Below are 26,506 nucleotides of genomic sequence, written 5' to 3' on the forward strand. Positions count from 1 at the left end.
GCCTGTGCGACGATCCTAAATTTATTAAAAGCTGAATCTAAGCAGCATTATTGAATTATTTAAAGTCGAGTTTAAGAAAATAGACTGCTAACTGGCTTTATGGACTTGTTTTCTACGTCGAATATGTGACACCGTAATAGAGAATGGTTTAAAGTTCAAGGTGCAAGTTGTATTTAATAATTTATGGTATTTCAATGAACGTTTCGTTAAATTCTAGATTTTAGTGAAACCGCAAATCTTTCTTTTGAAATCACATGACAATTTATAAATAAATATAAACAAACACTGAAACCTCAGAAAATGGCATTAGATCTAGATTAGATCTAGATCTAGTAATAGTAATCCTGAATTGTCCACTAAGATACAGCAAAGTAACTAAAACAGCTTTAATTCTTTCCTTACTCAAACTTACTCCATGACACCTTAATAAATACTTATAAATAAATAGTAAATAGCCTTAAATAATAAATAACTGGATATTCTTCTTCTTCTTCGTTCTTAATTTTTTTTAATTTTGAATATGGTGGAGTGGAGGATTCAGACAAGTCCAACTTCGTGGACAAACCGGACTGTGGTCTCCAGTTTGTCAGGTGTCCCATATATAATTTTTCTCTGAGTGGGGTGGGCTGGGGCCAGTGTCTGACTCGTGCCTGGATATACACTGAGAGTACATTCCTGGAGTACGTGCTCCGTGTTTTCCGGGGCCTTGCCACAAGGGCACATTTCGCTACACTCAACCTTCAATTTTCTGTGCATGTGTTGATTTAGTCTGTTGTGGCCTGTTCTAAGTCGAAAGATTATGTATTGTTGTTTTCGTGTTAAATTATAATAGCCGTCGTCTTTAATGTAGTGAGGGTGTGTGACAGACTACATTTGCGTTTGTTTTTTATTATTCTTTTTATTTCTTTTGGGTGTAGCGAAATTTCCGGTTGTGGTTTCTTTCCCCCAATTTTTGCCAGCTGGTCTGCGATCTCGTTACCCTGGATCTTGCAGTGGATGATTATAGATAGTTAGATACCAGTGTCCGATCTTCTGTAAAAAAGGGGTGTTGGGTTGTTAGTACTAGTAGTAATAGTAGTATTGTAATCTCGACTAATTTTATGGTTAGAAATTAGGGTTAGGCGTATGGTTGGACCAGGGTTTGGGTTAGGGTTATTAGGTAATCTATCGTTTTGGGTACGTAAAATCGCCCGCGACTTGTAATGTGAAAAACAGGTGACTCCTTAAATTTTAATAATTATTTCACATTTTGAGGAAGATTTATGTTCTTTAAAATACAAACATGTTTCCTTGTGTACTTGTTTCATTTATGTACCTGTTTTTAAACAATTTAATTAAAACTTTTCCGTAATAAATGAAGACTAGCGATGTTCCAACAGATGCAACCATGCTCATTTACTATAGCAGCCATCTTGTTTAAGTTTTACTTTCATAAGCTTATAGCGAGAGATTCAGACGGAAGCCACTCTATTTTACAAATGGCTGCTGTTTATATAGCAAATCTTGCTCTCAGACACTGCTGCTTAAAGTTAATTTCTGGCCTGTATCGATATATTTAGCCATTGATTTAGGTTTATTATTCATTTATCTATCATAATTGACACAAATATATCACAATATACTTCTAATAAAGCCTTGACAATGAGGTAATGTTTTTGTACATTAATAGCCGCGGGCGAAAACGATAGATTACCAATTATTAATTTATTATACATACTTATACAGTCATTAATCTATCGTTTTAGGTGCGTAAAATTGCCCGGGACTAGTAATGTGAAAAACAGGTAACTCCTTAAATTTTAAACTTATAGCGCAAGATTCAGGGGAAGCCACTCTAATTTACAGATGGCCGCTTGTTATATAGCAAATCGGCCAAATCCTGATAGCAAACACTACTGTTTAAAGTTAATTTCTTGCCTTTATTGATATATATAGCCATTGATTTAGCTTTATTATTCATTTATCTATAATATTTGACAAAAATGTATCACAATATACTTCTATTAATAGCCTTGACAATGAGGTAACTTTTTCGTACATTACTAGCCGCGGGCGATTTTACGTACCTAAAACGATAGATTACCCATAGACCTAGTTATTCTAGTAGTAGTATAGTTTAAATAAGACCTTAAGTATAGATCTAGATCTAGTAATTTTTGGTAATCTATCGTTTAAATTTTGGCCCCGCAATGGATAGAAACTACGACTTTCCTTAGCGGCGATGTTTTCGATGGTAATACACATGCGTGTGTTTACAAACAAACAGCAGAACCCTAACCCTAACAACACTATCCTTAAACCCTAACCCTAGCGTTTAAAAACAGGTACATGAATGAAGGGTTGAAACATTTCTGTAACTTTTACAACATACATTTTTCTAAAAATGTGAAATCATTATAAAAATTTGATGAGTCACCTTTTTTACTTTCTCGTATATACGAAGTATAGAGAAAGTTTTGTAATCGTACAAAAAAAAAAAATCGAGATTTTTTTTCAGATCTCGACGTTTTACACCTCACTGATACGGAAAAACATAATTTTGCAATCTTGTCCGTATGTCTGTGTGTCTGTCTGTGTGTCTGTCTGTCTGTGTGTAAACACGATAACTTGAGTACCGTTACAGCTAGGTTGATGAAATTTCATATATAAGTATTTTATCAAAATCGTAAATCCTGATCAACTTTTGAGCGATTTCCGATAACCAGAAGTAAATCACAAAATGGCCCAATGGTTTTTTTTAAAATGAATTTTTAAAGTTTTAGGTTAAACAGATTCTATTTACTTGTAAGGTGCAAAATATTTAGTGAGTTAGTGCCCTTCTTTGGATTTATATACCATTTTTGTCATTAAACATACAATGATAAAACAATACAATTCATATACTGATGCTAGAGAGTAAGTAGACAATAGGAATAAGTGAAAGATGAATAAAAGGCAAGCTACACATAATTAAGGGGTTCATGTGTTATACAATGATTGCCACAGGTAACTTTTCAAACTGCACATCTATTTTGTTATTGATATATAAAGATAAATGTTTGCAGATAGATGCTAAAAGATGTTGGCATTACAAATATCCAAGTCAAATAAAAACTAGAAAAGAGGACAACCACAAAATATAAAGAAGTCCAATTTATACTATTATATACTGACAGACATTTTATGACTGTAATTTATTTAAAACAAAACCTTAAATATCTGTTTTGAATTTTTACATTTTTGTATATTTGTGCTCTGTATGTGATCTGTATGTGTGTCAGTGTGTATATAATGTATAAGTAACCATATCATAAGTTATTTCTTTCCTACTTATTTAGACAGTAGTTTACACACTTTAATTATTTTTAAAAAAAATTGGCTATTATAATAGAGCTTTTATTGATTACTATTAAGTAATTATTAAGTACGAGCTGACCCGCGACGTAGCATACGCCGCTATTTAGTGTAATTCCTATTTTTCAGTAATTCATAATTTGTGAATTTGACGCTACCAATGCTGTGACTGAAAATATTTTGCTTTAAAACACTATCAGTAGCTAATGAAGGACGATTATCCTCGCCCTCACTTTCCACTCCTCCCCCCCTCCCCGCCTTCTTGACCACAGTTTACAATGAAAAGAGCAAGCAGAACATGTTATTACCAATCCCCTTAATTTCAAATAGTTTGAAAACTAAACTATCTGCCCATAATAGCCTTCACTACAATTGTAAACAGCTCATCAGACTGGTGTGGGTGGGGGTGGTAACGATATGGTCTGTTGAGCTTACATCTTGGTGGAGTCTCACATGGTCCCCACGTAGAGAATTATATATATAGATTAGAATAGATGTACTAGTTCAAAAATTAGGCTGAGCCATGTTCTTATACATTATATATATATATATATATATATATATATATATATATATATATATATATATATATATATATATATATATATATATATATATATATATATATATATATATATATATATATATATATATATATAAAATGTTTACTTAAATTCATGTAAATTCATGTTAGCAATTATGACTGGGTGACTCTCATCCAACTAGGCTAATGCCATAAAAATTAAACTTGAACCCTCTTGCTTTTTTTTTTTTAGAATCTAGTTAAAACAATTTAAAAATCAAAGTTGGATTTGAATATCATCATGGAAATGATGCATGGCATTAATTGTAAAGTATTGCCTCTTCACATTTGGGGTCAAGATTACCAAAATCTTCTTTGGATTAAAAATAGTGCACAACAGGACACATTTGCAGCCAAACATAAAAAGGGTTCATTTTCTGTTTTGAAAATCAAAGATAAAGGTCATGTTTCAAGTTTTGTTTTGGATCCAAATCTTACTTGGTAAATGTTTTTACTAAGAATTTATCTTAGTTTATTAATGAGATATTTTATAAAGGGTCGTAATTTTATACTAATTAAAACTTTTAATACAAGTTCTGCTTATAAAGTATTGTTTGGTAAAATAATTGTGTAATTTTCAGTATTTTCTGGGATTATGAAGATGCTTGTGCAATAAGTCAAAGACTTTGTGCCCAGGACAAAAATGGAGACATCTTATTATACTCTGTGAGTGATAATGGAGTGACAGAGATACTTCGCCTCACAAGCTCTAAGATTCAGGGGCTGTTTAAAGGACATTGTTCAGGCAAGCTGTTTACAAATTTCAATTATTGTTTTTTTTTACTGCTTATACTGGGATGCCATAAATTAAGTTAAATTTGGTGACTTGATTAATTTATGTTTTCTTTTTCTTCAGGCCTTGAGCTGGTTGGTTGTGACAGAGGACTGTTATTTCTAGCCTGTGATTCTATGCAGCTCTACTGTGTGGAAGTAGCCCTTGGTGGCACAGTTAACCTCAAATGTAGCTTGAAATTACCTGGTGTAGCATCAGATATTAAGACTGCACTTGTGCCAGTCTACCAAATAGTGAATGGATCCGTGGTGATGTTAGATTATGCAACTAGTAAAATTTGTATCCTTTTTCAAAACTCTTATACACATCTGTAGTGCTCTTGAATGAGATTTTTTATGAATAATTAAGGTTTCCTTTACATTTTTCAAAGGTAGTGTAATTTCACATTTTATAGTTCTGTTTTTATAGTAATTTAAAAAAAAAAACTATAGCCCATAGCTTATGTCACTGTACTTTATGGTTTTGTAAGGTATACACCAATTTTAAGATCAGTTTCAAATATCACTTGTTAATTGTAAGTTATAGTACCTTAACTGTATCAAGTTATCCATTCAGTTTCAAGTGATAGTCCAGTTAATCAAATAGACCTAAATACAGTTGGCATTGCTGCCTCTTCACTGCTACACTGGAAAATTTCTTTTGATCTTTCCTCATTGTTTTTACTAACTGAAAATTGGATTCTTGTGCAGTTGAAGATTAATAACTATGCTGAGCAATTTCCACAGCATTGTATATTGAATAATTTTGAAAACAGTGAAAATGCATTTACCTATCAGTATTTAAGTTTTAATTTGTGCAGATATGGTGACAGTGCTTGGAAACAAGAAGTTGTTAAAAAACATTTAAGCTACTCTCGTCTGGAAAGTGCCACACAATTTTCCAGGACGCCCTCAAGCATCAGAAAAACAGGATTTAGTGTTGCTAGTAAAAAATATTTGCACAAAGAAAAAGTGAAACCAATGTTAGATCCTGCTTCTAAATGTACATTTTCTTTGAAGCTAACTGAGTTACAAAGAGATGAATGGAGGTTAAAAGAGATGGAGGCTTCTTCTGATGTGGTTTCTTTTGTTTTAAAAAGAAAATCTTTAGCTTTTGGAGATAGTAAACAACAGGCAATTTATTTTGCTAACTTTTTAGAAGAAAATACCCATCTTCATAGGTAAGTTTAATTAGGCCATAAAATAGGACTACTACAGTTAAATTGTAATCTTCAAGAATGGTAGCATTCTTTAAATATTTTTAGTAAAATAATTAAAGTTAACTGAGTTTGCATGTAAATAAGAATATATGCTAGTACTTTATATTTCAATTAAAAAACAAATTACAACAAAAAAGCTGTGTTTATTTAATGTTTAAGCACTTAGCTTGCAATTGACAGAGTGGTCTAGTGGTAGAGAGTCTCGAGTTCGAATCCGGGTTCAAGTCAGTAGACTGTCCCTAAGTCCACCCAACTCTGATGAGTACCCAAACTCACGTTAGGGAAAGTAAAGGCGGCTGGGCATAGTGCTGACCACACTATCTCTTCATATGCCGAGGTCACAGAAACAAGTGAACTTTACTTCACTTGCCCTATAGACCGTCAAGTTTGAAAATGGAACTTTTTACTTAGCTTGCATAAAAAATAGTTTGTTTTTTGTTTATACTTTATGATTTTAAGTTATCAAATGATTATCAAATGAATCATTTCCAGCATTGAAGATACTGTACTAGTCACACTATCTGACAAACCAACCTGCTGTCATATCCTGTTCTCTGATACATATGCACAGTTTGTTTCACCACATGGCAAGTTACATAAGGATGATTTAATTTCATGGGTAAGAGCTTTTCATTTTCTAGCTATTGATGTCAAGTAACAGTTTCACATTAGACAGATAGTAATGTGATTTAAACAATATAATGTAGACAAATAAATTAAAATATAAGTTGAAAGTATATTTCTCTTTCTGTTGGCTATATCTTCAAGCTCTCTTAAAATCTCATGTATTTGATTAATTGTCAAATTCGTTTTTAAGCTCATGTCATACAGTGGACCTAGTGCTGCTGATAGTCTGTGCCAGGCAAATCTATGGACACGCACTGCTGTACCTATACATACTCTAGAGTCTAGCCTTCAGCAGAGGCAATTAGACACTTTAGGGTTTTATTTTAAATCTAAACAAGAAGGTTAGTTTATCTTTCAAATGTTTTTAAATAGTTTGAGGATTTAATAAAAATGTATCTCCAAGAGCATTGGCATTTAAAACCACTGAAATTGTTGAGAATAATCATCAATTAAATGTGTGTAATGAGAATAAGTTACATAACTTAGAAAACTTAATCTTTGATTAGATTTTTGTTTTAAGATTATTTTGTTGTGTTTCAGTGTTTAGTTCTTACCTAAATCAAAGCCAGGGTTCACTGATGGGAGATGTTAGACAATTAGAAGAGGCTCTAAGATTAGTGACTGATACAGTAAAATCTAGCCTTTTGGAACCCCAGGCTAGAATTTTTGCAGAAAGATTACTCTCTTTGACTTTGGAATTCTTGTATGATTTACTTGAAGATGGTAGACAAGCATTACAAAAAGTTCTAGTAAGTAGACTATAAAGCAGAGGTAATAGTTATTTTGTATATGATTTTTTTAAAGGTGTTTTAAAATTTATTTAATTACAATTTAAAGTTAAAAGTCAGTTGAATTTTAAGAATGTTAACTGCTCTTGCATAATTAAATTTTAATTACACTTAAATATGAAACATTTTAATACTTAAATTGTATTTTTAAATAATAATGATACTGTTGATAATTGAATTTTATTTACTCTAAAAAATCTGAACTTTTTCAAATCTTTTAATTTTTAACCTTTTTAGATAAATAGTGATATCAAGGAGGAAATTAAAGAATCATGTGATTTGCTCATGTCTTACATGCCTGCATTACGAAAATGCTTGAAAGCTCTTCAGTATCGAAGTTCACAAGCTAGGGCTGCATCACATAACTCTGATTTAGAAGTGGTTAATGGTGAGACATTAGAAGAAGTGAGTAACTGCACACTTATTTGGTTGGTTTTAAATTTTAAATGTTTTAAAAATGGTGCAGAAAAGTTAATATTTCCTACAAAAAATAAATAAGTATAAATTTAAATATAGTCAATAACAAGTAGGAAATAATTACATATTTTATCAGGATTTATCTTGATTTTTTAATTTCTTATATATCAACTATATGCATGCTCGCATACATAACTCTATTTTTATTTTTTATTGTATTAGATGACCTTTTCAAGTCCTATCTCTTTTTACTGCTCTAGATCAGTTTTGAGAAATTTGTAAAAGAAAACAAAGTTTCAAGTTTGCAAGCCATATTGATGGCTAGAGATGACAAGGACAAGTTGCATTATCGAGATATAGTTAAAAAGCTTTTACAACAGGCTAAAATTGACTTGGAAAATAAAAATATTCCTGCTTGTCAATTAATTCTCACTAACTTGGTAAGAAAAAAAATTCTTTCATGAAATACTCAGAAAGGAATTTATAATTTATTGACTATCAAGTACAAGAGAGATTCAATTTTTGTTTTTAATAGTTGAAGTCAACATTTAAAAATTATTTACTTACAGCACACTATAGTTGTGAAATGTTGGTACCACAACAAGGTGTTGATGGTAATAATTAACACTGATAAAGATGTACTCCAACTGTAAAAACTTGTAACAATTAACCTTAGTCACTAACAATTAAGCATGTGTGCAAGTTCTTGGTTCCTAATTGAATTATCAACTACAATACACAACAAATGACACTCTAGCAAAAGGCTTCATAACTACATTACTTTAACCTTTTTGCATAATTATATACCATATATGTCTCATCCCACTAGTATGCTTTAAAAAGTTTCCCTTTCCCTGATGTTCTATGGGGCAAGTGAAGTAGAGTTCACTAGTTTCTGTGACCTCGGCATATGAAGAGATAGTGTGGTCAGCACTATGCCCAGCCGCCTTTACTTTCCCTAATGTGAGTTAGGTACCCATCAGACTAGAACCCGGAGATTCGAACTCGCGACTTACAGGTTAGCGGTCCAGCTCTCTACCGCTAGACCACTCTGTCCCATAGTATGCTGCTAGCCTATTTGTATATATGTTACAGTCAAAGCCCGAAGTGCGGCCAAAGCTAGCTTTGGCCGCCCAATGTGCGCATTGGCCGGCTCTCTTGACCAAAGCCCGAAAAGCTTAGCAATGAGAGCGTATTTTGTACATTGACCGGCCAATGCACTCACTGGCTGGGATGTCCTGGCCAATGTCCTATCTAGACTAAGTAGTGATCGCGTTTTCATTATTCTGGGTGGGGTTTCATTGTGAGTAACGTATTGTTTGGCTCTTGTTTGTATAGCATTCTATATGCAATGCGACATGGACTAAAAGGGCAGTCAGACTAAGAGACAGACATACCAGATGGCTGCCAAAATAAATAATCCTAATCCTAATGGAATAGAATTTGTGAATGAAGTTATTTCTGAACTAAAGAACATGTGGTCTGAAATTAATATAGTTCACGGAAAACCAAGACATAGCCAAAGCCAAGATTCAGTCGAACATACCAACCAAGATGCTCAAAATATGATGATGACATTGAAGTAGACCAGGGGTCTCCAAACTTTTCAGTCCAAGGGCCGCATTAACTATCAAATTTCAGTTCGGGGGCCAGTTTCTTCCAGGCATGTTTTTGATTTTTCTGCGCAAAGTTCCTCATCATCACCAATAAACGATTTTTACTTGGACAAAAAGATCTTCACGGGCCGGATGAGAGGACTTCGTGGGCCGGATGAGAGGACTTCGCGGGCCGCATCCGGCCCGCGGGCCGTAGTTTGGAGACCCCTGATGTAGACAAATGAATCAGCCCATTGTGTTACGGTCTATTTTCAATTTATGAAAAAACTTTTCTTTTCATCAAGGAATCCAACAATCGCCATGCGAACCTTTGTTTGGATGCAAAGCAAAAGTTGGGATCTAGCACTTCAAATCTACCTAGAGAGGCTCTTCGATAATTTAGTTACTGAGGACTTTGCCGGCCAAAGGCCAAAATCAAGAGCCATTTCAGACTTTGGCCGGTCCACCATGGCCAGTCCATGGTGGACCGGCCAAAGGCCGAAAACAAGTAAAGTTTCGGACTTTGACCGGTCAATGGGAGTCAATATTGGCCAATGCGTGCTTTGGCCGACTTCCGGCTTTGACCGTAACATATATAAAAACAAAGGGGATGTTACTCCTATTTTACTAAAATGTTTACATCCAATGTAATCTATGTAACACAATGATTATTTCTTTCCAGGGCTGTAATGTTAAAAGTGTACTGTGGTCACTCTCACAGTTTTATGTGAGCAGGTCCCTTCAAAAATTTATTTCTAGTCAGCTGTTAACATCAACCTCATTAAAAACTAGTCAACATGAGCTTCTTCAGTACCTTGATCTCTTGTACAAGGCTTACCCTCAAGAATCTTTTACTCTAGCCATGGAGCAAAAAGTTCATGATCATGAAAGGTCTGACTTTTAAAATTTTATGATGCATTTTGAGTGCTGTATTTTTTTTTACAGAAACTAGTTTAAAATGTATATTTTGGTTTAATTTTAGTACATTATGTTTTCATTAGTTACAAACTCTTATCTTTTAGCACTTGGCAAGATAGAGAAGATCCACTGAAAAGTGTCATAAAGGGCAATGAAATGTTGCTTTTAACTCACTGTGGTGAACTAACACAACATACAGAAGGGAAGACTAGCACAGGTCACCAAGACCAGAGTCTATATGTTGCTGTTTATGGAGCATGGGTTGCTAAATGGACACCAAGTATGAGGCAGTCTGTATTAATAGATTCTCATTTCTTGACTTCAGGTAATTATTTGAAAATATTTTTTCTCCTCCTAAATAGTTAAAAATGTTCTGCTTCCACTTTTTCCTGAAAATGAACCTTACTCCATTTATTCATCATCCAAAATTGTTTACATTGAAAACAGTTTTGATACTTTTCACATACTTTTAGTATAAGTTAACCCATATAATTTAGAACACTAAGTTGGTTATAAAAAGGGGAAAATTTTTTATTTATTTTTCTTACATCACCCTTAAAAGTGTGTTAAAAAATTGAAAAAAATTATATTTCAGATGATGCAATGCCAATGTTCAAGTCTGACCCTGTCTCAACATGGAAATTTCTTTTATCACACAATTTGATAAATATTTTATTGCCACTGATCAGATCTGCAGGAAGAGACCCCAATTTTCCTTGGCCTGACAATCCTACAAAGTATCTGCACCTGTGTTGGTCTCATATGAGAAAAGAAATAGCACGAGAATTACTTAGGTAAATACTTGCAATTCATTTAGAGCTTCTAGAGACTCTTACCAAATAACACATATACCTAATCTCTTAATTTTTTACATGAACATTTCAAGCTTAATAAAAAATTTACTATTTATCACCACTTAGTTTAAAGATTACGGTTGTTTAAATTTGAGATGCTTTAAAGAAATGTAATTCCATTCATACTATTATTCTAAATAAAATTTGCTTTGTTCTAATATACATATAACTTTTTTTATTGATGTTTTATTCAAAATATTATTTCTTGAAGAAAATATTTAAATCATTAATTGTTTTTGTTTTGTTTTGATTAAAACTAAAACATTTATATATTTTATTTTTACTTGTGATACTCTTATTAAAATTTTGATGTAGACTTGGAAAATTGGATATAGCACAGTTAAAAGAACAGGATATTGACATCAATGCTTTATTGCCAACTGTTGGAGGTATCATGAAAAAGCCACATCCTCTCTCATACATGGGATCATCCTATATGAAACAGCTCCATATTGAAACTGTCAATCAGTTTGCTAATGCAGGGTTGCTGTTACCCTTGTGGGTGTATTGCACAGTACATGGGTAAGAAGAAATTGTATTCATTATAGTAAACAGATTCTGGTGTGAGCTTGATAAAATAGCTCTAAATTTTCACAAAATAATCTGTTGTAAAAGCTTTATGAACTTCTCAGCTTAAAAAACTAAGACATATTTTTAAAGTGTATTGTAACCATGGGCATAAATAAATAGTGCAGGTTTTTTTACTAACCAGAGTTTATTATAAAATATATTTTTATATTTTCCAGTTTTAAAACAAAACAAAATGAAAATTAGATTATTATTTGTTGTATTTTTAGTATAGAACCATCAGATATAAAAATAAGTCATGGACCTTCATGGTATCCACTGTTTCAAGCTGTTCACAAAATACCAAGACATCCAACAGGTTGAAATTAAATTATACATTATTTATCTTTTTTTACTTAACTTAAAACTTATACATGATTAATGCTTTCATATTTTCTTTTTATAAACTTGTATTATTTCTACATTTGACAGACAGAAATTTAATGCTATCTGCAAGCCTGTTAGCTGCTGCTGACTTATGGTCGATTTCACCATCTGAAGTTAGTGTAGAAATGATGTTGGAGAAAAATCAAGTTTTAGCAGCACTTGGCACACTTTGTTATATGCCAGAGGTAACTATCAAATGTTTTCTAAACCGTTTGCTAAAGAATTTAGTATGTTGTTAATATTGAAAATCTTTTTGTTTACTTTTTATGCTGCATATAATAAAAAAATTAAAATAAAGGTTTTAACAAAAAGAAAACAATCTTTTTAAGAAGTTATCTTAAAATGATTGATCTAATTACACAAATACTCCTGAAATGAATGCAGATTCGGAAACATTCATTTAAGTTTTTATTTAGTATAAATTTAACTGAAACCTTTTAAGTGACAAACACATAATTTTTCATCAGAACATTCCTAACCTAAGTTCATCATTGGTGGAGAAACACCTTCAGAAGTACCCAAAATTAATGGCTGCCTTGATGCCAGACAGGGGCGAGAAGTCATCCAAACAGGACATCTCTGTTTACCATTTACTTATGGTAAGGCAGCAGTCACCCAAAAATATTTTATATCTCTTTTAATTTTTTTTTGAAAAGACATTGTTTTTATACCATTACAATCCATTAAAACAAACACATTCCAAAATTTGTAGATTATTGCAACATTTACTAATTAGCGTAAAAAATTACTTTTAGGGCAGTACTCCTTTTGATGTAAGGAAATTATTTGGGTGGCAGTCAACAAATATTTTTGCTGGCGAAGGTTAGTGAAAAAATATGTGTACATAAACAGTTAGGTAAACCATATGTTTGATATACAAGTGATTGTTAATCTGATCATAGTTAAATTAATTTATGTTGACAGATTTTTTAAATAGCAAAACAAAATAAGTAGTTAAGCACTTGTATCAATAAGTGGTTCATCAGTGTTACATTGAACACAGTACTGCACACTACTCAATTTTTATTCTTAGGATTTAATAGTTGTATTATGGAGTAAAAAATGAGTAAACTAGTATATTCATAAATCATGTTTTTCATTTTGAAGATTTATCAAACAACTCTTTATTTCAGATAGTCCCAAAACAATGCCTCACTTTTCTGATCCAGCTCTAACTGCAATTTATAGTAGAAATCAGAAACTTCCATTCCCTTATTATATTAAAAAAGGTCGTCCAGTGTATGCATATCTGACCTTTTTATCAGAAGAGTCAGAAAGGAGTGAAGCTCCACTGTCCTTAAAAAGGTGTGTAACCATTGCCAGATTAAAAAACAACCAAGCACATGATTGAATGTTTAAATTAAATAACTTTATTTGTTTTGTAGCTAGTCATTTCATTTATTCTGCAGTTAAGTTATTCAAGTTATTGTGCTATTACATTAAATGTTAAAAAATTATTCCTTTATTGAAAATCTCCTTAGACTACTATTCCTATTAAATTTTTTTTCCTTTAAATATGTATCCCATTTTTAAATAACCAGAATCCATCAGGCCTGTGGTGCAGCTCTGTGGATAGCATGTCAAAACTTCAACGATCCACATGTCAGTAGTGCATGTGTTGTGTATGTTGAGCTTCTAGGTCAGGACAGTGCCCTTGTTCGCACTATGTTGCATACAGGCCGTGTCCTGCTTTCACATAAACACAGGGGCCTTAGTGGGGCAACAGAGGCAAGACAAGAACAACTAAAAACTGTTGTTGCAGACATTGGTAAATAAACATCCACTTAAAGGTTATAATAATGTCTGAAATTAACTGAGATATCTTTATATTAACTTTGTATCATTACACTTTTATAAATATAACAATTTCTAGAAAATAAAAGTAAAAAAAAAGTAAAGTTCTCCTTTTTGAACTTAATGGTCCATTGGGCAAGTGAAGTTGAGTTCACCTGTTTCTGTGACCTCGGCATTTGAAGAGATAGTGTGGTTACCACTATGCCAGCTGCCTTGTCTTTCCCTAACATGAGTTAGGTACCCATCAAAGCTGGGTGTACTCAGGGACGTTCTACTCACTTGAACTCCAGATTTGAACTTGATACTTTCAGGTTAGCAGTCTAGTGCTGTACTGCTAGGCCATGCCATCCCATTAGCAAATTAAAGCTGTTACTAAAACGTTTTCCTTTGAGTGTTAATGAAATAATGTTTTTAATACAATATTAGGTGGATGAAAAGTAATCTAAAAAGTATTCATTAATAAACACTGAATTATTAGTCACAGAGATGTTAGCTTGTGTGAAAAGTCGTACACGTCATGGCCTTACACTGTTGAAGTCACTGGAAGAGGCTATTGAAGAAGAGATTAAGCATGAAGTCATTGACAGGTATGTCATTAAAATATTTATCTCTTTCAATACTAAAAGTACCTGTAATTAAAACATAACCCTAAAAATAATTTTTACATTTATTTTTGTTAACGTTAGATGTAGTAAATTTTTACATGTTGATGTATGTTGACTTATAATTAGATGCAGTTTTGATGCCAGTCAAAAATGGCTGCTAGCCATAGTATTTTGCCAGCAACTTTCCCTACCATTAAGTACCTGTTTCCTGAAAGCTTGTGCAGAAAATGACAATTGGTTAATGTTTATCTGGTTTGCCCAGCTCCATCAGTACCCTACTCATCAGGTAATCTATTTTTATGCTAATAAAAGGCAAATGTTTATAATTTCACCCCTAGTTTATCTGTTTTTGTGTTTAACCAGATTTTTCTTCTTCCTTGTTTGCTAATTAACATTTAACATTAAAAAATGTTACAGCTTCAGAGTCTCCTAAACACTTTTAAAAGTCCACATCTAAGAGATCACCTTCACTATGTGATCAATAATGCAGACAGCAAATGGTTTACAACATCTGCCAAATCTTCTACTAAAAGACAAACTTCCAGTGATAAAACATCCAGCCAATCAAAACGGGCCTATTTATACAGCAGGATGGGTCTGCAGGGATCAAGAGAAAGAGGTGATTTACTTACATCTGATGACTATTTTCTCTTTCTTAGCATTATAAATATTAAGTTAACAACCGATTTGTATAACTTAAGTATTTTACTTAAACTTTCAAAATTGAAATTTTTATTCTACAGTAAGCTCAAGCAGTGAAGAGGATGAAGAAAAAAATCAACATGCTGGAATTTCTTCTTTTTCATCCAGATTAAAGCAGACAGAAATTAATGGTATGTAAAGTTTTCAGGTACCCAAAAGCAAATTTAACATGTAATTCATCTGTCATTTTTTTTTCTACCTTTGTATTATTGATACACTTGTAAGTTAACTTGTTTTCAATGCATGTTTTGTTAGGCAACTAAATAATACTGTTATACAAAAGGGAACCACCTCACTTTTTAATCATACCTCTTCAGAAGACTTGGTATTAAGTGGCAGTCCTTCACTGCATTCATGCTATTCTTTCGGTTTTTATTTTATTTTTAGATAGTCTGTTGCCTATATTATATGTAGGTAAAAAAATTACTAGAGGATAAAATTTGTTTCCTAGAATGTGAAATGGATGAAGCAACTGCACCAGACGATGTGTTCCGCATGTTGTTTTACAGCCAGTCAATGCCATCACAGTGGAGATGTTTACTCTCTGCTGCAGTTTGTTTGAGAAATCCTCTTTTTGCTGAATTGTCGGCATGCTGTGTGAGTTCAGATTGTTTTTTTTTCCTAAATTGTTAAATGGCCAATGAAAATATTATGTATACATTCTTTATTATTGACAGGTGAATAGAATTGTTTTAAATGATTTTGGAGTGCTTCATAGAGATTTTATTTATATAAGATAGTACCAGTTTTTTTAAATTGATTGAATGAGTTTAAATATGTATTTTAAAAAACAAAATGATCATAAAAATGTTTCTTGGTCTCCAGGGATGTCCAGCTTTGGCCTGTGTTTGTGGTTGGCTGCTGGCTTCTCTTTCTGCTGAAACCAAACAAACTTTTCTGAATAAACATGGCCATCAGGTAACCAAGTGGACCCTTGAACATCTGGAAGCTCTAATTGATACAACTTTGTCATGTCGCCAAGAGGATTCGTTAGCAACAGCATTTAAAATTTTACAGCCTGTAAGCTTTATTATTTGCTTTCTTTTTACATAAATAATTAAAATATTTTGGTTTTCCAAGATCTCTTTTTCTTGTGTTGAGCTAGGTAGTAATTGACTGCAGACTTGACACAGTCCTCAATATTGTTTAATGTGTATACAGTGATTGGTACATCTGTATAAAAGATTTTGTGATCAAAGCCTAATAATAAATTTTACATAATCACTAATTTTGATAGTTCATTTTTGGGCATTAGCTGCAGCAGTATAAAAAAATATGAAATGAAATTCAGTCAAAAAGAACAAATTATTTATATAAGTTCTGTAATAATAGTACTAATAGATAAATTATTCTAAATTAATTGTTCATAAAACTTACTATATTTTTACCTGCAGTATTCTCCCCTGCTACCATTTCTGTGTTTTGTGAATGAATTTGTAAACAAAAGAAATTATGCATCCTGTCAAATTCATATTGATCACTTCAAGGATGCAATGGCAAATGTAAGTATTTTGATATTCCTTTTAGTTCTGCTAAGAAATATTCTTATATAATAAAAATAAATGTTTTTTACTTTCTCGTATATACGTAGTATAGAGAAAGTATTGTAATCGTGCAAAAAAAAAAAAAAATCGAGATTTTTACAAATCTCGACGTTTTACACCTCACTGATACGGAGAAACATAATTTTGCAATCTTGTCCGTATGTCTGTGTGTGTGTGTGTCTGTGTGTCTGTGTGTGTGTCCGTGTGTAAACACGATAACTTGAGTACCGTTACAGCTAGGTTGATGAAATTTCATATATAAGTATTATATCAAAATCGTAGATCCGTATCAACTTTTGAGCGATTTCCGACAACCGGAAGTGGTACTTTTTCTTCTTTGAATTTTTCAAAAGCCTATAACTTGAGTACTATTTCAGATAGATAAGTGAAATTTCACATGTAAGTAAAAGATCTAATTCTCTACCTTCTGTTAAATTTTGAGTAATTTCCGTTGACCGGAAGTAGTAATTTACGCTACTTCCGATTTCTCAAAAAACTAATGTAAATTTTAAAATTACTAATAATATTGCGCACTATTATGCGCTTTTTTATTTCGCGTTCACTTGGTGTGCAATTAATTTGTCTACGAGATTTTATTCTATTTTTAAAACTTTAAGTATTTAAAATGGATTAAAAATCATGTCTATAGCCCGAGTTCCCATCCCCTGTTATTTTATATAAAAATATTCGAGAAAGTTTAGGGGAGATCACTCCCGGTTTATTTAATGTCTGTAACCTTACTTTCAGAGTGAAAGTGACACAAAGAAAGAAAAAATTAGTACAGATATTGCAACAATTGGTGAGAGACCGTGGTGGGAGAAAGTAACCTATCAAGTGATAAAGCATGAGTTGAAGTCAGTGCCCAGCCTTTACCATGCCAAACATCTGTTGGAAATTCTTGTCAAGCACAATTTGTGTCTCATATTTAGCTTTGATGGTGATTACATCTGGGTTTTTTTACATACATTTTTAATGAAAATTTTATCTTTTGAACAATTGTTTTCAATAAAATATTACTTCTCACTTAATAAATTTCCAAACAATTGAAGTTATTACATACATTTTTCCCCAGTTCTCGACTTTGCTGTTTTATATAAAGTGGTAACCATTCTCCATGGCAACGATGTTCCCAATATTGTCATCAGTTCTCTCCTAACATCAGGAACAAAATCTGATAACTTTCTGAAGCAGTGTGAAGGAGCTGTAAATTATTTGATAGGCTGTGGCAAGTTTTCTGAAGCACATGAACTGGCTACTTTGTCAGGGATTAGCAGAGAGGGAGTGGCCATTAGCCAGGTAGTCATAGTTTACCTGAGAATTTTATCTGTTGTTTTAAAATTAAAATATTTCATAACAATTATTATTTATCAATCAGCTGAAGAAAGAAAAAGAGCGTTTAATGTCTTGCAACATTTGGGCAGCAAAGTATGTAAGAACTCAGTACTGGGAGAAATGTAAACAGCTGATGGATGAATCTAAGTGTAGTCCAGAGACATGTGCTTTCTTCTTCCAGGTAATTTTAATAGACAAGAATGTTGCAATAAGTCATTTTAAAATTCTGTATTAATCATGAATATAAAAATTTCTGCCTGCTTTTGGATTTTTTTTACATTTTCTATCATATTATTTTTATATGTAAAAAATATAATTTTGCACAAATATTAACTTGAAATTTTTTTAAAACTAGGAAGAGATAGAAGGAACCAACAGCGAGTTTGAAAAGGCTTTGTTATGTCAGCATTGGTTGTTTTTATTGGAAAACAACACAGAGAAGGAAATTATTGCTGTAAAAGACAGTGTCTTCAGAAAGATGTGGAAGCATCGCATTGCTGCCAAAGTGAAACTTTTTTTACAACTAAAATTTACTAAATTAATTTAACAAATAAATAAATGTATAGGCCTAACTAAAGTTTAATTTTGTCAAATATTACATATGATTAAATTCAAAGTGATACTTTTTAAAATTTTAAACTGTTTCAATTTTACTATTGTAGGTGACATTTGAAGAGCATCACCCATTAGACAAAATTTTTGATGAGATGGATCAAAGTGTGAAGAAACAAGGCAACCTGAAAGTTGATCTGGTAGAAAAATCTGTGATTCACCACAGTGGACCAGATGTACAAGGGGACTTAAATGCAGAAGTGAGTTTTAAACAGTGATTTGAAGCAGTGACAAGACATCTTTGCTTTGCTGTGAATATAATACTTCATGAATATTAATCTAAGTACTATGAGATAGCATTTACAAAATCTTCTACGGATTGTGGATGATCTGATCTCATAATTTGTTTTTTTCAGGAGTTAGAAATTTTAGATACCCTAATGGGCAACTACTTAGACGATGGCCGTGTCTGTGCTTGTGCCCATGTAGCTGCTGTCTTTGGCCATTATAACCAGGATCTGGCCATCATACAGGTAATTTTGTTAATGGATATTTTCTGTATATAAATATGTACTGATAGCTCACGAGCATTTTAATAAATCTCCATAAAAAAATTGTGTATTGTATTTTATTTTGTTTTCTGTTTAAAAAATATTTATACAAATTTGTTTTTGTGGTTTAGACCTGCATTGCCTTAGCAAATGGACAGAGCAGCATTGATACCATTGAACCTGCAATGAAACGCCTCATTGCTAAATCTTCAACTCAACGTAATAGAAAAATTTCCTTAACCTTGAACAGATCCTATAGTAGTAAGTACACTCATTGATAAATATACTTTTTAAATTTAGAGTTGTTCACCTTGACTAGTGTTCCAAAATACTCTCAAATATGCAGTCAATTCTAGAAAATGGGATGGTCAAATAGTAGAACACACATTTGCTAATCTGAAAGTCTGCTCCTATACTACTCTATCTAACTCAACATAGTCCGATTTAGTGAACCAGTTCTTGTAAAAAAATAGCTAATGTACAAATATTGAGCTTATTTAAAACAACGCACTCAAATTTATCCATTCCTATTTATAAGAAATTATGAAGTCTATATAAATCAATATAATTACATGTTAATGAAACCTATTACTCTGATTAATTAATGAATTCATTCATTGGTTTGTATATATTTTACACTCATGCATCATCTGGTTTGTTGTTTCCTGTCTTAAGTGATTGATACCAGATAACAATCATATCATTTGGCAGCATCTCAAGCATCAATATCTGGTTGAACCCATCTGATTTGTTGTTTCTTGAACTTAGAGATTGATATCAAGATACCAATCATTTCAGTTGGCAGCATGAGCAGTATGTCACCTACAGTAGCTGAGACCAGCACAACAGAGACACCAGATGTCATAAGCTCAATGGAAAAACTTTATTCTCATTGTGTCAAGGGGGCTCAAGTGTGCCTTCGTATAATCACCTGCTACAAGATTGCTGAGGTGAAGATACATTTCAAATACATTCTTAAATTATTGTGTTTAATTAAAACTGAGTAAATTGTAAAATAAAGTGCTATTTGGACCAAATTCAGAAGATGATATAAAGTTCTGTTATTTCTTTGTTTCGCTAAAGAATTTGAATAAGTTTTCATTGTAAATAAAATGAGTGGATTATACTTGGTAGATTCACCAGTTTGAAAATTTAAATTATAGACAGCTTTGAGTTTACCAACCAGAGTAATTTCTCTTGTGTTGTCAATCCCTTTCAAACCTGATGGTCAATGGGGCAAGTGAAGTAGAGTTCACTGTTTTTGTGACCTTGGCATATCAAGGGATAGTATGGTCAGCACTATTCTCAGCAACCTTTATTTTCCCTAACATGAGTATATGTAAATCTAGCACAGAAAAAACAGGTTATACAATACTTTCCTCATATTTGTTTTAACTAATTTCTCCAGATCACACTATCTCTGATGCTTTTCCCCCTAGGTGTATGATGTCATTTACGGACAGCTCTTAAAGAAATATTTTTTTAATCTAAATTTTTTTTTTAAAATAGATACTTGGACAAAGTTATGAAAATGTGGTGATGTCTTCAGAGTTTGACTCATTAAGGAAACTATTGAGAATAAATCATCCAAACAAATTTAGCATTGCCCGTGATTTCCTGGCAACAAGTGGTCTCTCAGATGATGAGGTACTATATTATAAGCATAGAGCTAGGTTCTCCTCTGGGTTCTTTACAAACATAAATATAAAACTTTTTCCAAAATTAGCTAGCATGCTTTAGGGCTAAAATAAAACAAACATAAATCAATAAAATATTTCAGATTGCTAGCTTCTTGGCTGATTCTATTGTAGACCTACTGAAAAAATGTGTGAAGGGAAATACAAAATCAGGTGAGAATTAGCTCTGTGGTGGGTTCTTAAAATGAAACACTTACAGCTTCTGACCACAAAGTAGGCTCTATCCTGCAAAATATTTTTCTCACCATTTCCTGCGTGCTTCTGAGGAAGAAACAGCTTTTTACCTATGTAGGCTTACATGCTAAAAAGTAAAAATATAAAAAACATATTAATAACAATCTTTGAATGTACTGAAAATAAGAAGATAAGTGAATTTATTTCTATAGTAAAGTAAAACCATTGGTCATGAAACCCCTGACACGTTTTTTAACCATCACTTTTCCTAAAGCAGGAAAATTTGTTTTATTTTCTTATTTTTACTGCTCACAATATTAAATAAGTCAACACTCGACACAACTAAAGCTATTTGCTTCAAAACCTGATAAGTAGTTTGCAATCCTAATTAACAAAAATTATCTGTCCTTTATTAAAGTCTGTTGTCAGCTCTGGAGTATGTATCAATGAACACAACTCAACACTGTCAAATGGCTGATTAGACTGCTGCTTGTATATGATTATCTCCCTTTTTGTTATTGAATATAATCATTTTATTAAAAACCCTCCCACACACCCACAGTTTTTGTGACCAAAAAAGGAGTTACATTTTTTCAAATTTAAAAACATCCCAGAATTAAAACAATTAAAGCAGTTCTAAGTATTATTGTGCAGTGTTTAAACCCACTTGTAATTTATTGTCACTAACTTCACCTTTAGTTATTATAATCATGACTTCATTTATTTGTATCTGAGTTTACATTTGGCTCTAATTTGCCTAGTAAAAGCAAGCAAGGTTGTTGAGCAGTGTAGTAGACATTTATATTTTTTGCTGCAGTAACTAAAATAGCTTTTCATGGGTTTTATAGCAGTAGATTACAGCTTAATGGACTGCTACAGTAAAAATGTCCTCTGTTTTAGAGCTCGTTGTACAACCCACTGAGACCTCAGAAGTGCTGAGTCAGTTTGTCCATTTATCAGAAAATACTGCTCTACTTGGTAACCATATTCTACAATCTGTTGCAACTCTATCACCTGCTAATCAGAAAGAATTGTCTAGCACAGGTTAGTAATTTAAAAACAAAATTATCATTTAAAGCATTTTCTGAAATAAAATAATACTCTGCAACTCTTTAAAATTGATTTTGCATTTAAAGTTACAATTGTTTTTTCAGTGCTTAAAGTTCAGACCGAGCTTATAGTCATGGCCCATGAATGTTTCACTATCTCCTCTAACATGGAGGGAATATCTCACGTACTTCGAGCCGCTCGATTGTGTTGTGAAAATCTTGCAGCAGCTGGGGAATTTAATTTAATGGTTAGTTTTTTTAATCTGCTGGTAAAATTTTTCTTTTATTGAAAATGTTTGTACACATGATACAACTACAAAATGAAGCTGTTTTATTCCCAAATTACTGTTCAAGGAGGCCTAAAAGTAAATGTTTCTGTAATAAATGTAGAATAATGAATGTCTCAAAATATTTACAATAACAGTAGTAATAAATAATGTTTCATTTAATTTTTAGATTCGGCTGTTGACAGGAGTGGGTAGATACAGTGAGATGCCATATATTTTTCACGCATTACAGCAGCATCATCAGTTTGAACTGCTACTTCGTAAAGGCATGGACAGGGTATGAGTATTGATAACTTACTTGATTATTGAGGATATTTTATATCAATTAACTGTAACTTCTTGAACAAATTTCAAACATTGCAATCAGAAATGTGTTTTTATTTCATTTAAAGAAAAACTAACACTTACTGAATTGTTACAGGAAGACAAATTGAAGGTTGCCATCCTAGATTATTTGAAGCATTACCAACCAGATGATAATGATGCCTACACAATGGTAGCTCTTAAATTTACAATGTACAGAGATATTGCAGGGATGCTGGAAGCTTGTGCTCACAAGTCACTAAAAATTTTGAAAGACAAGCCCCTAGGTTTGTAATGTTTGACCCTTTTCTGTGCATTTTTTTTTACTAACACTCGCTAGATAATATAATATTAACATTAGTAGTAGCAACATGGAGCATTTGCATTTCTGGTGAATTGAGATAAGATTTCAGTTAAAGAGTAGTGTATGAAAACATTATTATAATACATAGCGATATTGGTATGGGCAACAACAGTTTGACAATGTACTATTTTTGTATTATTTTGTTGAATTTGATAGAAAATTCTAAAGAAACACAAGACTTGTTGAAGAAATGTTTACAATATTATCAAGATGCAGCTGAAAGCTATGTGAAGGTACACCTTTATTAAAATGTGACTATTTTATTTACTTAAAAGCTTTATAACACACTTCTGTTAGCCCTTTTCTTATCATTACTACATTTTACTGGTATATAAAAGATACTTTAAGCTTAAGGATAAAAACTTTTTTGCTTTCGGAAAAAATATTCAACTGCACAATAAGTTCTTCAGTTCAGCATCAAACTCCCAATTTGGAATGGTTTTTGTTACTTTTGAGTAGCTTTATGTGGCCCAACTAGATAGCATAGTGGAGTAAGAGAATGAATGCAGCAAATTAGTGTAAGAGCTCTATCTGTCCCATAGTTTAGTAGACTGTTTGGGTGTTTCAAACCAATTCTTTCTTTAAAGTTATCTTCTCATTTCTTTTGCCTAGTACTGTGCCTTGTAGGAATATCTTTGTTTCCAGTTGACCATTTGATGTGACTGCTCTGAGCTTTCATGTTTTGATGATTGTCTAGAAGTTACAACTACGTGTTAACTATTTTACTGGGTTTTTTTAAATGTAAAAAGTGTAAATGCTTCCCTGTTATATACTACCTTATAGTTATAGAAAGTAATGGCAGTGAAAAATTATTTTGTGTTTATCAGGACAATAGTGTAAGGAAGGCACAGCACTGTGTTAAGCAAGCCAGACTTCTGTCCCTTCAGCTACAGTTCCTTGCCAATGGCTTAACAATTATTCACCTCAGCAGAGAACAGTTGAATAACTTCATCAACACACACAACAGATTTATTGAGGTAAAAATGACTTATAATCAAGTATATCAATTTGTGTCATAGTGTTAAAAAATTTATTGGGAGCATAATTAATTGTTAGCCTTGTTGACATTGACAACAATCGAATATTCTAAATTGTTTGATGGAAAAATAATCTCCAGACAAGGACTTAAAATTAAATGTATTTAATTTTGCCCTATGAAAATACTAAATGCATCTTAACATTTTGTCACATTCTCATACTTTTTAATTTAATAAAAACGCCATGCACTCCCACCACAATTTCTTTTGTTTATGTAACTACAAAATAGTCAAGAGTCCACAAAATCTAAACATACACACATAAAACCTGTTAGTATTTCAAATCATGTTTCATAACATACTGTATTGATTTTTTTGTTTTGTTTCATTAAAAAAGTGTAACAGTCTTTTATCAATTTTAAAATTATAATTTTTAAAAAGTGTGCTGGTTTCGATGTGGTTGATATGTCAGAATTAAGACATCCATTAAAGAGGGATTAAAAACCATGAATTATTTAAAAATAGAAAATTAAAGCAGCTTTAGTTATTTTCTTTTGTAAAATTATTTGTATTGATTTAATTTTTTTTTCCATCATCTATTGTGTTGTAGCAGTAGTTTCTGAAAGCTCAATTTTTTTTATGTGTATTGATATTTGTATATTTAAATAAATAATATTCAGCATGCTTTAAATATTTAAAAAAAAAGGTGTGTTATGAAACTCACAGAAGCTTCCCTTTGTTCCCTCCCCTCCTCGAAATAAAAACAAAAACAACACACTTTATATACAAAGAGAGTTAATAATACTATTAATAATTATTTTTAAAAAAATGTGTTTGCTAAACAAATCAATTTTTCAAATAGGCTATGATTGTTTCTGATGCTTATGAAAAAAGAGCTGACTGGGCAGAAGCTGTATTTAATAATGTTGTGATGAAAGGGGATATGTGCTACTTGCAGGAGATGAAGCTGCATGTCCACATTACACCATCACTTGTAGAGGATGTTGTCAAAAGGTAACATTTACCTACATCTAGCCCAATTCACATCTTGGCTTATTATACTGAAGTTCACCAGCTACTGGCCTGTTTCACATAACATAACTTACAAAATTTAAAAACAGAACCATACCATAGCATATTCCAACTAACAGCCTCGACCATTCATATCAAATTCATATTTGATTTCAAATAGTTAAGATAATAAAACAGTAAGGTTTAGATTTATATTTCTTTTAAAAATCACTCATTTCAAAAAATAAAAAATCTTACAATACAATAGTAATAATCTAAAATCAAAGTTTGAATAAAGTATTAAAAATAATATATTTGTAATGTTTTAAAATAATGTTACTAATGTATGTCTTTTTAAAATCTTTTATAAGGGGAAAAGTTTATAATTTCAACCCTCCTGTATTCACATTTACAACCATCACCATTTAAATAACATTTGTACTAAAAATAATTTTTTATATTTTCATTTTATATTTTCTGTGACACAAATTTGAACTGTTTATCCTTAGTGTTTACAAATATATTTGAAAAGCTGCTTTTACTTTTACACACAAAAAATGTACGTTCAGTGTGCCACTTCTACTGCATCTTATTATAGAGTGACCACCTTTTGCCACTTGCATTTTTAGCAGCTCCAATACTCTTTATTTGATACATTTTTGTTTTAACATTTTAGTTATAAACTGTCACCCGTGAAACCCACATCAGCTCTTCAACCTATAAAGAAACTTTTGAACCTTTGCAAAGATATACAACTTCAATACCGATTGGCCAATGAACTTGGACTACAAGATGTTGTTACAACCCTTTTGAATGGAGACTCAGGTTGTTATCTCAAAGATGTTGCAACAATTTAAATTACAGCTCTGTGAAGGGATCCATTAAATGTCATTCATGTTTATTTTAACTAATTTAAATTAATGACATTATTTTTTAAATTGTCAGTCAATAGGCCATACACTATTTGATGTTAAACAATTTGATTTTAGATATTAAAATTATATAGAATCTAGGACTGTGATTGTTTTGTAAAAATACAGAACTAAGTATTTCTTGAATTGTTTTTTGATTTAAAAAAAAAAAGAATTCAATGAATTAGTTTACTTGGGATACAAAATAAGCTTTTTTTTTTAAAAAAAAAAATGATAGCTTCATTTTTTAAGTATGAAATAAATTTCCAGAATAATTTTAATAGTTCAAAGATGCAACTATGATAATTTTATTATGATTTTTAAATGAGCTGTAATAGTTGTACTTGTATTATATCATCATGACACATTGTTTTAACTCCATGTTTGTTATTTTATGTTTTTTTTAAAAAAAATGCACTTTAGTTAAATTAAAAAATATTTTAAATTTATATATTTTTTATGTTGATATCTATAAAAATGTGTTAATTATGTGATTCATGTATGCAATAACTTATTAACTGCCTATTTTTGTACAAATTAAATTTTTGGATTTACTTAAAATTCTGTAATTTAAAAGTCTATTAAAAACCCAA

General features: G+C 31.7%; 1 protein-coding gene across 1 annotated transcript; it reads left to right on the forward strand.

Annotated features, from left to right (window-relative positions):
- Window positions 1-330: 330 nt before the first annotated feature.
- On the forward strand, window positions 331-26,050 carry LOC131943855 (spatacsin). Its single transcript, XM_059304141.1, has 45 exons — window positions 331-371; window positions 4,110-4,357; window positions 4,498-4,661; window positions 4,773-4,988; window positions 5,253-5,868; window positions 6,400-6,526; window positions 6,725-6,875; window positions 7,075-7,283; window positions 7,560-7,727; window positions 8,000-8,179; window positions 10,017-10,225; window positions 10,357-10,577; window positions 10,848-11,046; window positions 11,422-11,628; window positions 11,904-11,992; window positions 12,106-12,245; window positions 12,528-12,659; window positions 12,816-12,882; window positions 13,194-13,365; window positions 13,602-13,828; window positions 14,333-14,441; window positions 14,586-14,745; window positions 14,877-15,078; window positions 15,203-15,292; window positions 15,613-15,758; window positions 15,987-16,181; window positions 16,556-16,663; window positions 17,453-17,642; window positions 17,778-18,001; window positions 18,081-18,218; window positions 18,393-18,542; window positions 18,700-18,849; window positions 19,006-19,122; window positions 19,272-19,401; window positions 19,939-20,090; window positions 20,650-20,787; window positions 20,921-20,990; window positions 21,912-22,055; window positions 22,166-22,308; window positions 22,517-22,624; window positions 22,769-22,937; window positions 23,171-23,247; window positions 23,842-23,991; window positions 24,854-25,005; window positions 25,679-26,050. Exons 2-45 carry the CDS (start codon window positions 4,158-4,160, stop codon window positions 25,857-25,859), a joined length of 7,287 nt encoding a protein of 2,428 aa, XP_059160124.1. The 5' UTR covers window positions 331-371; window positions 4,110-4,157; the 3' UTR covers window positions 25,860-26,050.
- The last annotated feature ends 456 nt before the right edge of the window (window positions 26,051-26,506 follow it).

Source organism: Physella acuta, unplaced genomic scaffold, assembly GCF_028476545.2.
Source record: "Physella acuta isolate Inbredline_101_S28 unplaced genomic scaffold, ASM2847654v3 ptg000470l, whole genome shotgun sequence".
NCBI lineage: Eukaryota > Metazoa > Mollusca > Gastropoda > Physidae > Physella > Physella acuta.